General features: G+C 47.8%; 1 protein-coding gene across 4 annotated transcripts in view; it reads right to left on the bottom strand.

Moving 5' to 3' along the window:
* Window positions 1–14,997, bottom strand: part of EEF1D (eukaryotic translation elongation factor 1 delta) — a 42,184-nt gene that overhangs the window by 8,296 nt on the left and 18,891 nt on the right. The window contains exons 3-4 of one of the 4 annotated variants that reach the window (XM_015422746.1): window positions 11,597–11,668; window positions 92–163 (exon numbers count right to left, since the gene is read on the bottom strand). The exons of 1 other annotated variant lie outside the window; for it this stretch is intronic. In XM_015422746.1, the coding sequence (XP_015278232.1) occupies window positions 92–163; window positions 11,597–11,668 (144 nt within the window). The remainder of the gene's footprint in view (window positions 1–91; window positions 164–11,596; window positions 11,669–14,997) is intronic. 2 more of the 4 variants (XM_015422748.1, XM_015422747.1) reach the window with 2 other exon arrangements.

Here is a 14,997-nt window from a genome sequence, read left to right on the forward strand (position 1 = left end):
CCCCTGCCCCTTGCACACCATGACAGAGACAGGGCAGACAGACAGGGCAGGAGGTGCTTTCCTCCCCACCCTACCCCAGCAAGCGACTTACAGCCGCAGGACCCGACTGCTTCTTGCGACGAGCAGGAGGGGCTTCCTGAGGGTTTTGCAAAACTGTCTTGAGCTGGAGAAGGCAAGAGCATTTTTTGTTTTGGGTGAAAGAGATTCTCGGAATGAGCTCTGCTTATAGCTCTGCTTATGTGGCTGGGGGGGGGGGGGGCGCCAGGCAAGGTCAGCAGCAGCAAGATGCGCTTGCAAGAAAGCATGCGGAAGCCGGGAAAGCATAAACAGAAATAAGGATCTTCTGATAAGGCAGAGACCTGGGACAAACCGTTCAGACAGAGCGGTTTAGACACCCCGGCTCCAAGGGGCCAAGCCCCTGCGCCAGCGAGCTGCTTTAACAGGCACAATCCATCCAACCCTCCGAATAAACTAACCACAATGTCAGCTTGCCTGAGGCTTCACGTGTCTTTATACCAGGATCCCCAACGTGGCGCTCGTGGGCACCATGGTGTCTGCTGACCACCTTTCCTGGCGGCCACCAAGTGTTTTTTGAAAGTGGGAGGGGCATGGAAATGTAAAAAACATGAAGGGTCATTTTATCATATGTGGTGGACTTGTGAAAAAGCTATGGACTTTTGGACTAAAGTACACAGTGAAATGCAAAAAAATTCGAAATGCTCATTTAAAAAGACTCCTGAAACTCTATTACTAGGGCTTAAAATGGAAGAAATAAATGCAACAAAAAAAACACTGCTTTGGTACCTAATAACAACAGCAAGAATGGTCTACGCTCAGAGCTGGAAACAAGAGAGAATACCAGAAATAGAAGAATGGATACACAAAGTTCTGTTCATGGCAGAAATGGATAAAATCACGAAAAAACTGAACAACAAAGAAGACCAAGTATTTTTTGAAGAATTGAATGACTTTAAAATATACTTAGAGAAAAACTGGGATGTAAAGCAAAATTTACTATGTTTAGAACAATATTGAGTTAAACTATGTTATCTTGAGTTATATTGCAACTTTAAAAAAAAGGGGAACGCATTGCGGGAAGCCAGTGGAGGGAGTAGGGAGGAGGGAATAAGGTTTCTTTTGGTTAAACGAAAATTGTGTTGAATTTGTTGTTATTTCCGAAAAAAATAAAAGTTTTTAACCAAAAAAAAGAAAAGAAAGAAAGTGGGAGGGTCAGCAGAGCTTCTGATTAGCCACGGCAGATCGTACCGGCTCTGCAGATTAAAAGGCACCCGGGAAAACTGTACCAGTAATCTTTATGTATCTTATTGTAAGCCATCTTGGTTTGTCTTGCAGGTACTGCTGGACTCTAGCTTCCATCAGTGGCTATCAGCTACAAGGTATAGATAGGCACTCTCGGTCTGGGGCAAGGGATGCTCTGTGTTCTTGGTGCCTGGGGGGGGCCCACAGTGGGAGGGGCTTCTGGTGTCCTGGCCCCACTGCTGGACCTCCTGATAGCACCGGGTATTTTTGGCCACTGTGTGACACAAAGTGTTGGACTGGATGGGCCATGGGCCTGATCCAACATTGGCTTCCCTCATGTTCCTTTGTTCTTAAAAGTGGCTAATAAACATTTTAAATCAATAGGAAGCATAAGGTAAGAATAAAGGGAATCTTATAGAGAGGAATCTGTATGGAGAGGAGTACCATTTAATTCATTCATAAATTATCTGAGGCAGGAGGCAGTGAAAAAGTTTAGCGGGCAACAGTATTTACACACTGTGGGTGCTACACCACCAACGGGAACCATGAGAATAAGGGTTTTGCTTATTTGGAACTCGCCACTAACCAACTAAGTCTGTCCCCTCTGGCAGACGGGGACAGAAAGGCCCTCAGCTTCTCCCAGACAATGTCTGCTGTGGTGCTGCTGGTAATTGGGCCTCTTGTTTTTCCGGATCTGATTAAGGGTACTTACAAATTGTGGCCCCGACAGCCTAGACACTGCTAGGACTCGCACCGCAGAAAAGGGGGAAACACCCCACCGAGAAATATAAAGTAAATCAGAAGGTTAAGGACCTGCCTAAACGACCTAAGAAGACCAAAGAGCTGACTGCGAAGAGAGAGGATTGTGTAACAACTACTGCTGTGAAATTACTGAAATTACTGATACTAGCACTTTATTATATTTATGGTTTTAGAATTGCTTAATTGTTGTTGTTAATCTATTTTATGTGTATTGTAAAATTTCAGGTTGTTTTATGTAAGCCGCCCCTGAGCCGGTCTCGGCTGGGAAGGTGGGGTTGAAATTTAATGAATCAAATTTTAAAAAATAATAATTATGCAATATGCAAATAAAACAGAATCTGTTGTTCTTTGTCTATCGTTCTTTTGTTTCCTCAGACTTTCGATTTACCCTACTGCTAGGACTGCTCACTTCCATTCTGACCAAAATAAAACAGTTGTTGGCTTAACAGAGTTAAAACTGAGCCGGAGAGCCAGCGTGGCGTAGTGGTTAAGAGTATCAGACCCGTATCCGGGAAAGCCAGGTCTGAATCCCCACTTGAGCCCTGGAAGCTCGCTGGGTGACCTTGGGCCGGTCACAGGCTCTCAGCCTAACCTACTGCACAGGGTGGTTGTGGGGATAAAAACAGAGGAGAGGAGAACAACGTTAGCCGCTCTGGGTCCCCAATGAAGAGAAAAGTTGGGATATACAGAAAGTAAATGAATAACTATTATGCCACGCTGCAAGCACCAACGCTCAGTGGTCTCTTTTAGTGTTACACTTCGTGTACACAGCACACCCCTGGGCTTTGCATGAGGCATCTATTTCTACTGGCATCTATGCTGCAATTTTCCTTTCCAGCTCTCCTTACACTTCACTCTACACCTCTATTCTATGCCACCTGTACTTTCATTGCTTGGTCCACCCCCCCACCCCCCAATTCTTGTAGCAGTTCACCATTAAAAACTTTTTAAAATCCCCACCTCTATTTGTCAGTGAGTGTGGTTTTCTGTTACATATACTCCAACTGTAGAAAAGAGCAAGAGTCCTGTAGCACATTAAAGACTAACAACCAGGGGTCATTTCCTGTGGGAGCGCACAGGAGTGGGGCTCCGGCAGTAAGGAGCCCAGGGGGCGGGCACATGCAACAAGCCCCACCCCCTGCTCCCAGCAGCCCTCAGTCAGGCCAGGAGGAGCAAGAAGCAGACAGGTAAGTTGCAGACCCCCCCTCTCCCCGGCCCACCTTCAGGTACAAGCTCTCCCTCCTCTGTGAGGGCAGATCTGCGCGTTCCCCCCCCCCATAGCTAGCAATCCAAAACAGTCCAGTGGCACCCTTAAGACCAAGATTTATTCAGGTACAAGCTCTCTCTCCTCTGCGAGGACAGATCTGCACGCCCCCCCCCCAACAGCTAGCAATCCAAAACAGTCCAGTGGAGCCTGAGCGGTGGGTGTTGCCTTCTGACACACTTCCGGTGATGTCAGGGGGTGTGGCACATGCTAACGAGCTATGCTAATGAGCTCCTGCACCTCTTTTTCTACAAAATGACCCCTGCTAACAACATATGTGGCAGGGTTAAGAGCTTTCCTGAGTCAATGGTCACTTCTTCAGATAGTTAGTCTTGAAGGTGCTACTGGACTCTTGGGTCTTTTCCACTGCTACAGACAGACTAACACCTGTCTGTCTGCTACAGACAGACAGACGACCCATCTCGCTCTATCTGAAGAAGTGAGCAGTGACTCATGAAAGCTTCTACCCTAACACAGATTTTGTTAGTCTTGAAGGTGCTATTGGACTCTTGCTCTTTTCTTCTGCTACAGACTAACACGGCCACCCGTCTTGATATACTCCAACAGAGCTCCCTGTTCTCTGAGTGCCTGATTGCCATAACACTTGCCACAGGGTCAGAGTTCAGAAGAGGGCAACCAAGAGGATTAGGGGGTTGAGGCACCTGCTCTATGAGGAATGGCTGAAGAGTCGGGGACTTTTCAGTTTGGAAAAGAGACAACTAAGGGGGGGACATGAGAGAGGCTTATAAAATTATGCATGGCGTGCAGAGAGTTGAGAGGCCAGGGGCCAATTGGAGTAGACATGGGAGTGTCCAATTGTTTAGTTGCCATGGGTGCAACATCTGAATGGTCAGGACGCTGAAGGCCACACCTGCAGTCATGTGGTCCCCAAATTCCAACTAGTCCATGGGCTACGTGCGTTTCTGACATGCTTGCAGAGGCCATCTGTTCTCTGTCAGCATGGAAGTATGAAGAATGTGGGGTTATGTGGCAGGCTATTGAGGCCATATGGCTTCAATAGGAAATCAACACAGCAGGGTATCAGCAAGAGACATTCCAGGGGAAGGCAGGGGTTTATAGAAATCAATATTTCTATACAGGACATTTTTATCCCTCTCCCAAAACAGTAGAACTCGAGGGCATCCAATGAAGCTGACGGGCTGTAGGTTCAGGATGGACAAAAGGAAACACTACTTTATACAGAGAGTGATCAAAATGTGGGATTCGCTGCCAGAGGATGTAGTGACGGCCACGGGAATAAACAGCTTTAAAAGGGGGATTAGATTTATGGAGAATAGGTCTATCAATGCCTACTAGCCATGGTGGCTGAGGGGGACCCTCCACATTCAGAGGCACTAATCCTCTGCATCCCAGAGCCAGGAGGCCACATCAGGGGAAGGCCTCGGCCTCTATGCCTTGCTGTTGGCCGTCCAGAGGAACCAGCTGGCTACTGTGTGAGGGAGAATGCTAGTCTAGGTGGACCACTGGTCTGAGACAACAGGGCTCTTCTTATGTTCTTAGTACTTTTTCTTTCTTTCTGGCAAGTCTGAACATTCGAACAGCATGTCCCGGACATCTAGAACAGCACAAACAGCACTTAAATTTTGAGGACAAAGCACTACCAGAAGCCTTTCAGGAGAAAATGCCTTTCATCGAACAAGCAAGGCAGGAAAGGCAAGCCCCTGCTGACTTCCAGCTGATGAAAAAGTGAAATAAAACAAAGGCCCAAAATGCAGAATCCACAAAGAACACACTACTGTCTTGCCCCCCAAAAGCACAGCATGCAACCACTCAAACACCCATCCAGGCAAGAAGCATTCTCCAGTGCCTCCTGGTCATGAGGTGCTCATAGAAAACCAAGCTGCGCAGGCACACGCAAGGGCCGGCCGGCTGCAGAGGAGCTTGGCAAAAACTCTCAGAGAGGTGGGCAAAGGCAAAAGACAAAGGAAGAGACTCCAAGCCTGCTGAGGACGCCATTGCTCAAGAAGCCTTGAGACACTTAGACAGCCTACAATTATCAGAGAATGAAAAAGATAACTAGAAGAAAGGTAAGCATCCCATTTAAAAAGCCCAAAAACCAAAGGTGGTCAAAATGACTGCTGGGCTGGTTATTCTAGTATATCTGCAGGAGGCAGGGTGACACATGACCCTTGATCTTAGACAAAGGCCAAGTAGCCTCTGTTCCTACTCATAATGGTGTCAAACAGCACTGTATTCTGGCACCCACTCTATTCCAGCTCAATGGTTAGAACTGTAAAAGGTAAAGGTTCCCTTGCTCGATAAACATCCCATTTAAAAAGCCCAGAAACCAAAGGTGGTCAAAATGACCGCTGGGCTGGTTATTCTAGTATATCTGTAGGAGGCAGGGCGACACATGACCCTTGATCTTAGACCTACTCATAATGGTGTCAAACAGCACTGTATTCTGGCACCCACTCTATTCCAGCTTAATAGTTAGAACTGTATCTGACCCCAATTTTCATCTCCCTTGAACTGGCCTCTAGGCAGCTTTCAGCTTTACTTTCTCCAGAATACACTGTTCTGTTGTCTCATACCAATACAGGCTTAAGGCACGAACTGAGGAGGGCGGATGAGGGTGGAAGGTATCATGCAACACATTTCATCAAATCCCACTGCATCAGCCCACATTTCCATTCCAAAGGAATCCAGGAACGCAGAAAGCCCAGGCAAGTCAATTTCTAACTTTCGCCATTTCAGAAGTGGCACGTGAGGTCAGTTCCAAATCAAACCCACTGAGAGGATGATGGAAACCTTCCCCCCCCCCCGAATTCACAGATCTCCAGCCACCTTGGCAATGCAGCACTAAGACCAACACGCTTATTTAAGCACATCACACGCACACCGGATGAACTACTCTCAAGGAAGTGTCCAAAGTGATGAAAGTTAGAAATGAGTAATTATGAAGCAAAGGGCCATGCAAAAGCAAAGCGGAAAGGTAATGCATTTTGCTGCCAGCTGCTTTTGATTCCTTGTCCCGCTTTTCTTTGCCGATCGACAGGGGTGTCCGAAGCCACCCGGGGATTCAAGGCAACAACTGAGCCTTGAAGGCCTGAACAAGCTTGATGTTTACATACCTCGAGGCTGACTTTAGTCTTACGTGTTGCTAAATGCCTCAGAGACAGAAAGCCGGCATGCAAACAAGCAAGGAAGGAATCCTTCGTTTTACAAAGAAGCAATTCCAATTAATAATATTATTTTTCATCCGTAGTCTGCCTTTCTCGTTCGGACCCGAGGAGGATGACAAGTATGATAAAAACTTGGGAGTCAACCAGGAAGCTCTCTAGCTTCAAATATTTAAGAACAGTTTGCTTAGGATGCTAACAGTTCTCTTATCTCTGTCCTTCAAGCAAATATCAACACTGACCAAGCGTTCCAAAAACCTTTTGCCAGCTTTGTTCTGCCTCCTGCCACCATCCGGATAGTAGAAACTCAGGAGAAGATAGAGTCATAGAATTACAGCGTTGGAAACGGGCCATAGAGGCCATCTAGTCCAGCCCCCTCTAATCAATGCAGGATCAGCCTAGAGTATCCCTGACAAGGGTTTGTTCAGCCACTGCTTGGAGACTGCCAGTCAGGGGGAGCTCACCACCTCCCAACGCAGCCGATTCCACTGTTGCACAACTCTGACTGTCAAAACGTTTTTCCTCATATCCAGCCGGTACCATCCCGCCCCTTAATTTCAACCCATTCTTGCGAGTCCTCTCCTCTGCTGCCAACAGGAAGAGATACAAGACTACCACCACAAGCTTGCCTCCTCCATACTGCGAACACACTTTGGCTGAGAGGGGCATGCCAAATCACACATTTGGGAGAGCTCCTTTGCAAATTTCCTACACGGGTGCCGCTCCATCCTCCCCTACGCAAGACTGTTCAACAGCTTTTCCAAAACGATTTGCTATGTTCACAAGCATTAGAATGCAAGACAGTCACACTTGAGTGGTGTTTCTATGAGCATAAGAACAAAGAGATGCCAATGTTGGATCAGGCCAAAGGCCCATGCAGTCCAACACTCTGTGTCACACAGTGGCCAAAAACACCAGGGGCCATCAGGAGGTCCCCCAGTGGGGCCAGGACACTAGGAGCCCTCCCACTGTACCCCCCCAAGCACCAAGAAGACAGAGCATCACTTGCCCCAGAGCCCCTATCTATACCTTGTGGCTAATAGCCACTGATGGACCTCTGCTCCATATGCTTTTCTAATTCCCTTTTGCACTCACTATGAGACATGAACACAAGAAACTGCCTTCTACTGAATCAGATCCTTGGTCCGTCAAGGTCAGTACTGTCTACACAGACTGGCAGCAGCTCTCCGGGGTCTCAGGCAGAGGTCTTTCAAATCACCTGGTCCTTTAACTGAAGATGCCGGGGATTGAACCAGGGGCGTTCTGCATGCCAAGCAGACGCTCTCCTACTGAGCCCCAACTCCTACAAAAATACATGAAGCTGCCTTATACTGAATCAGACCACTGCTCTATCAAGGGCAGTATTGTCTACTCAGACTGGCAGCTGCTCTCCAGGGTCTCAGGCTGAGGTTGTTCACATCACTTATTGTCTGGTCTTTTTAACTGGACACGCCAGTGACTGACCCAAGGGCCTTCTGCACACAAAGCAGACACTCTACCATTGATACAAAGCCCTTCAACTAGGCTACCAAGACCACAGACACAGGGCTGTTTTTATCCAGTTTTTTCAACCTCTTCTTTAATATGCTGTATAACACTCTTTGTCCTCACCCAGAGAGGTATCACAACACGAGGGGAGCACTAGCAGGGACTCTTCAAACTCAACTCTTTGGTGTGGAACAATTTCACTCCCTAGGAAAAAAGCACCGCTCAGCACAAACCTGGGATAGTCTCTCGCCGCTTCCCTGAACAAGGTTCAGCTTGCGGGGAAAGGCAAAGAACACAGTACAGCACGTAAGAAGGGTTAACACCGCAGCACGGTCTCCGTTCCAAAACGACCATTTAAAACACGACTAAATGTACCCAAAGGATGTCTCGAGACACACAGCTCTGCAAGTAACAAGAATAGCTGCCTGCCTGCCTACCTATGAACGCTGCCCTTAGTTCCTGCAGTAACAAACCTAAAGTTCACCAGAATTCCAGCCCAGCCACTAGAAGAGGCCCAGGGAAGGAACACACTTCTCTGCACAAGCCTGCATGGGAAAGAAGGGTGACAAGGTGACTGACGGGCAAACAGCCCACACCTGACGAGCATTCCTCCTCCTCCTATGGACAGGCATGTTGTTTCTCCTGTGATTTTCAGAGATGGTCGCTAAGAGGAAAGACACAGCGTGCGAGGGGGCGTTGCATGCCTTTTGCTTTGCTGGGCTTTAACCATTTCTGACTGCATGAAGAGGGCCGTGTTGACACATGAGGCTGCCTTACACTGGTGAACTTTTCCGTCACCGACCATCTGACCCTTTACTTTAAACAAGGGCTTGACACGGGCACTTTTGGGGATGCCCCAAACAAGCAACCACTGTGATATAAATGACAAGAACACTGAGAAAGTATTTTCAAGCTAATCATATACTCTTTTATAAATAAAACTTTACAATATTACTAAGAAAAAGTCCATCGTTCTCAAGGAAAAGTCCATCATACTCCATGAGCGCTCAGATATAAACTCATTTCGTCCCCATCTTCCTCAGGCGTAATCCTATTATGCTGAAAGGTGTCAGCCTCTTGATACAGCTCTATGTTTTGTTAGGAACAAACCGATGCTTGACTTCTTAATTTTCTTCACAATGTTCTGGAAAAAAAACATGGTTATTTAGAATGAAAAGCAACATGAAGCTGAATGGAATATTGTTTTTTATACATTTTAATTTCCCCCCCCAAAAAAATTCTATTCTTTTTATCATTTTTAACTTTTAACTTCCTTCTGGGTCCATTTCAAGTGTTTGAATATGAGCAAGCCAGTTATTATTATATATAATTATTATACTATGATAAACAATAATAACTGGCTTGCTCCTATTCAGACACTTGAAATGGAACCAGAAGTTAAAAGTTAAAAATTATAAAATAGAATATTCCATCCAGCTTCATGTTGCTTTTCATTTTAAATGACCATAGTTTTTTCCAGGACAATTTGAAGAAAATTAACAAGTCAAGCATTGGTTTGTTCCTAACAAAACATAGAGCTGTATCAAGAGGCTAACACCTTTCAGCATAATAGGATTACTCCTGAGAAAGATGGGATAAAATGAGTTTATATATCCGGGTGCTCATTGAGTATGATGAATTTTTCCTTGAGAATGATGGACTTTTCTTAGTAACATTGTAAAGTTTTATTTATAAAAGAATATGATTACCTTGAAAATATTTTCTCAGTGTTCTTGTCATTTGTATCACAGTGGTTGCTTGTCTGGTGTATTTCCTTTTCACTGCGACCCCCTCTTCGTTTACTTTTGGAATGCTGACACATCCTGGTGGGCGCAGCCACAAAATGGCTGCTGCAAGGGGTGGAGCCAGCTACAAGGGGTTGCCCCTGGCTGACCTTCAGTCACACAGTGAAGGCCCTTGTGCTGTGGTGGCAGCTGCTTGCCAAAGCAGTGTTTTTTAAAAACATCTGCACTGCCAATCAATAGCCTTCCTTGACGAAAGCACCACCTGGCACCAATGTTCCCTCTAAGTGGTGGAATCTTGTGAGCAACAATTCGACTTTGTGAGCTACTGGCAAAAACGTGTGAGCCAGAGGCTAAAAAACTGTGAGCTGGCTCACACTAACTCAGCTTAGCGGGAACACTGCCTGGCACCACCCGCTTTCCAAAAAAGTTTGGTGGGCGCCAGAAAAGGTGTTGACAGGCACCATGGCAGCCACAGGCATCCCACTGGGGACCTCCAATCAATGATCCCTTCTAAGCTATGGAGTCTTGTGAGCAAAAATTCTACTTTGTGAGCTACTGGCATTAAAGTTGTGAGTGAGCGATTTGGCTGCTGCATCACTTAGTTTGCTCTGGAGCCATCCTTCCTGAGCCAAGACAAAAATGTGTGCACCGGAGGCTAGAAAATCGAACCAGCTCACACTAACTCAGCTTAGAGGGAACACTGCCTGCAACACGTAGCTTGTGAGCTACCAGTCACTCGGCGGCAGCTGCAGAATGGCCTGTGCATTCACAAGAAGTCACAGGAAAAGACCACAAAAGCTTTTAAAATATACAGCTTAAAGCTTTTATTTCATAGGATTGCTTTTCTCTGTGCTGCTTAGCCGATGCTTCATTTCTGGTACTCTTCTAGTCCATGTTCCAGATTCAGGACAGAACAAAACTTGGTTAACATGTCAGTGGACGGGGGACAGGACAGTTCAAAAATATTTTTTATTACTGGCAATCCCTGCTTTAACTGGAGATGCTCGGGACTGAACACGGGACCTTCTGCATGCAACGCAAGTGCTCCACGGAGCCACCGCATGTCGCTGTGTTTAAAACTTTGCTGTATTTAAAACTCCCTGTATGCACAACACTGGTGCACCAGTGAAAGACTTTCCACATTCGTTTCATAGGGTAGCTGTGTCGTTCTGCGGTCAGACAGCTAAGTTTGCTTTGAGTCTCGAAAACGTATACCCCGAAAATCTTGTTGGCCTCCTAAGGTGCTCGTGGACTCGAATCTAACCTTCCACATTAGTTTCTCTCTGACATATGCAGTGTTGAGCCTCCAGGACATTTTTAAAAGATGGGAGCAGTGTTCCCTCTAAGCTGAGTTCGTGTGAGCTAGCTTACAGTTTTTTAGCCTCCGGCTCACACGTTTTTGTCTTAGCTCAGGAAGGATGGGGCTCCAGAGCAAAATGATTTATGCAGTAGCCAAATCGCTTGCTCACAAACTTAAATGTCAGTGGCTCACAAAGTAGAATTTTTGCTCACAAGACTCCACAGCTTAGAAGGAGCATTGGATGGGAGCAACACCGAAACACAGGATCGCTCACTTGCAGCCCCAAACGGTAAGACCCAGCAAGAACCACATCATGCAACGGCTGTCCCGGCTCCGCGCCATGAGAGCGAGAGCCAAAGGTTGACCGAAAGGCCCCTCCCCCCAGGGTTAGTCTATTCAGGCGCAGCTTAGCCAGAGCAAGCAAGAAGACAGCGCATGCCTCTTAGGTGGAGGATAGCTTTGGAAAGAGAGAGCTCATTCTGCCTCACCTCCCCCCCCCCTCTTAAATTATGGTGAGAAAAGCCCCACACGCAGTCTATGAAAGGGGGGAGGGGGATGTATCTGTGAGATATGCCACAGCTAGGAAAAATGGATGCAGTCTAGCCAGCTGGTGAGAGAGCGCCCGGGTACTCACTCCGGCCAGCGACTTCTGGATATTCTCCCTGGCTCTGGCAATGTCGCGGAGGATCGTGCTGGCTCCGTTCTCCTGCAAACAGTGCAGAAAGAACCAAGTGTTGTTGTTTTTTTTAAATAAAGGTACACACAGATACAGCAGCAATTACTGAGGGTGGATCATGCGAAAGGAAGGGAGAACGCGTGAAGCGAATGCCGTGGAAAGGTAAACCCCCAATTTCCACCTGCGGGATGCCCTCAGAAGCCCTCTCGTACATGTCCTGGCACAGAGCACTGGGACACCCTAACAGCCCCCCCCCCCGCTTCCCTATCAGACAGGGCAGGTGTTCATGACCAGTGTTCCCTCTAAGCTGAGTTAGTGTGAGCTAGCTCACAGTTTCTTAGCCTCCAGCTCACAGATTTTTGTCTTAGCTCAGGGAGGGATGGCTCCAGAGCAAAAGAATTTATGCAGCAGCCAAATCGATTGCTCACAACTTTAATGCTCACAGAGTAGAATTTTTGCTCACAAGACTCCACAGCTTAGGAGGGAGCATTGTTCATGACCATTCCCCAGAGCGTCTCACGGGCTTTTCCAGCTGAGCCTATGTTTCATAGCACAGTGGCGTGCTAGCTTCGCGCTGGCACAACCATTTCCAGACCCTGTCTCCGCATGCCCCGAGCCCAGAAAATAAGGCGAGCTATCGTCTGTCAGACAGAAACCAGAGGGAGCAAGGGGTCCCAGCACCAAGAATATTCTGAACTAACGGGGCCCAACGTCTAGAGTCAGAATTAAGCAGGCACATGGCTTCCGATGTTTTAAAAAATAAGTAAAAGTAGGATTATGATGGTAAGGGAAGCAGATAGAGTTAGCGGGGACAGAACTGCCAGTGACTAATGCCACACCTTCCCCCAGGACCAGTGGTCCCGCTGAGCTAGTGTGAGCTAACTCACAGTTATTTAGCCTCCGGCGCACACATTTTTGTCCTAGCTAAAAAGGAACGGTACCAGAGCAGACTACGTTATGCAGTAGCCAAATCGCTCGCTCACAGCTTTAATGCCAGTCGCTCACAAAGTAGAATTTTTGCTCACAAGACTTCACAGCTTAGAAGGGGTATTGCCCAGGACCCCTCTCCTCTGAGCCTTCGCCAGCTACCGCCCGTATCTCCACACATATCTCCAACCGGTGTTCCCTCTAAGCTGAGTTAGTGTGAGCTAGCTAGCTCAGTTTCTTAGCCTCCAGCTCACACAATTTTGTCTTAGCTCAGTAGTTCACAAAGTAGAATTTTTGCTCACAAGACTCCGCAGCTGAGAGGGAGCATTGTCTCCAATCCCTGTAACGTGAGATTTTTCAGCATGCCAGACTCTCTACGGGACTCCACATCCGCCCTCTTCAAAACTCTGTCAAATGCCTTTGAGCTTCTGAGTTTTACTTTGACCCGGGCTGTCTCTTGGCATAGAAACTGGACGTGGAAAGTCAAACTACATTCTCAGAATCACAGACAGGCACATAGCCAGGATTTCCTGGTGGGGCTGAAGTTCTCAGTGCAGAAAGAAAAGCCATTTAGCCAATCGAAAGCTGTGACCAGGAGAGATCTCTGAATTGCAAGCTGTCAGCCGCTTTAGATGACAGTCGCTGCTGCAAGTTAATCCCTTCTGCCAGCCTAAGCAACAATTCTGATAACAAGCTGGCAGGTGAGGGTGATGACTTCCACAGTCCAGAAAGCTTACACTTAGGCAAGAAAACTCTCTTCAAGGAGACCAGTTTCTTGACAGAGTTAGGAGGGACCTGGAGGTCACCTACTCCAACCCCCTTGCTCAGTGCGGGAATTAGTCAACTACGGCACCCCATTCTGCTTCAAGGAGCACATGCCTTTTAAAAATGTTTACAGGAGAAATTCTTGTGGGGCTGTGCCTTTAAGAAAGGGGGCAGGGCTCCCAAAAAGCCCCACTGTAGCTATGGGCCTGCTCACAGCCCCAGTGGTGACAAGCGGAAGAGCCTGTGGCACACATTCCAGACCGTTATCCTCTGCAAACAAACCTAAAATTAGTAGGCAGCACCAGCACCTACAGCAACATTGTCCAAATTTTGGATACTCGGGGCACGGGGTACCCCCTCCCATTTAAAACGGGAGGTCCTTTTTTATTTTCAAGATGTTTCTAGTGTTACAGGGAGAGGGATTTCTTATTTCAGAAATTTACTTTTTGTGGATACGGCAAATGATTCTTGTTCTCTCTCTATTTTTTTTTAAGAGGAATTTCTCTTTCATTTCTCCTTGTAGAGAAATCGCAGCCCCCTTCTGTCACCTCAGCCCCAGCAGCTGTTGTATATTGCATGCCGCAGGGTGGTGCTCTCGCAAGAGGACAGGAAAGTCTGGGAAGACATTGCCTGCCTCTGAGCATCTACACAGTGAAATTCTGCAGAACCTCCCTTCCCGCCCCCCTCCTCTCTTCGAATTTCTCCGTGATCAAAATGGGAAGCTGATGAAGACGCTGGCTCCAAATTCCCCCCAAAAAAGAGGTACGGAAAAGAATTGCTAGATTCCAGGAAGAAACTGGGTAGTGAGAAATTAGGAGATTGCAACTGCTGTACAGGTCTCAAAATGGTGAACAGGCATTTTCCTGGCAGCTACCGGAGAACACAGGCAATGCTGCTTCTTCAGCAACCCCACCCTCCGCTTGACCAAGCCAGACGGGGCTCAGGGAGGGGACCAGGCCTCCCCCCCCCCCCCCCCCCCCCGCATGCTGGCGACAGTCAGAAAGTGTAAAGCTCACCCATGGAATCCCTCCACGCTCTCTCACTCGGGTTGGTGTCACTTCCTCTACATGGGGGGGGGGGAAATGGGGGAACAACGCAGACCAAAGCTGCATGGCACCTTCCCGCTCACAGTGGGCTGGGTTATGCTTCAGCCTCTCTCATCGGAGAGCCAGCATGGGGTAGTGGGTAAGAGTGCTGGACTAGGATCTAGGACAGGGGTGTCAAATGTAAGGCCTGGGGATCGGAACTGGCCCGTCCGGGGTTCTTATGTGGCCCGTGAGCAACTAGTGCAAGGGAGGGAACAGGAGACTGTTCGGGGGAAGTGGGCGGAGCCACTCCGATTGTGGCTTCAGCATGGCGGAACGACCTCGTCTGCAACAATCAAGCGGCGTGGGAGCTCTCCGGTCCGCCCATGTGGGTATTCCTTTGCACTCCCCTCCCAGCCCACGGGGGCCTTGCAGTGAGGATACAACAACTCGGGGCTTGCCAGCTGCTATCCTTTATACAGTTTATATCTCCAGTACCTGAGGTTATGTTTTATGGCACACGTGGCCTGGCCCGATGAAGTGGCATTTATGTCATATGCGGCCCTCGTAACAAATGAGCTCGACACCTGTGATCTCGGAGTCCCAGGCTCAAATTCCCGCTCTGCCACAGAAACGTACTGG

The sequence above is a fragment of the Gekko japonicus genome, unplaced genomic scaffold (assembly GCF_001447785.1).
Source record: "Gekko japonicus isolate JY-2015 unplaced genomic scaffold, Gekko_japonicus_V1.1 scaffold3073, whole genome shotgun sequence".
Lineage (NCBI taxonomy): Eukaryota > Metazoa > Chordata > Lepidosauria > Squamata > Gekkonidae > Gekko > Gekko japonicus.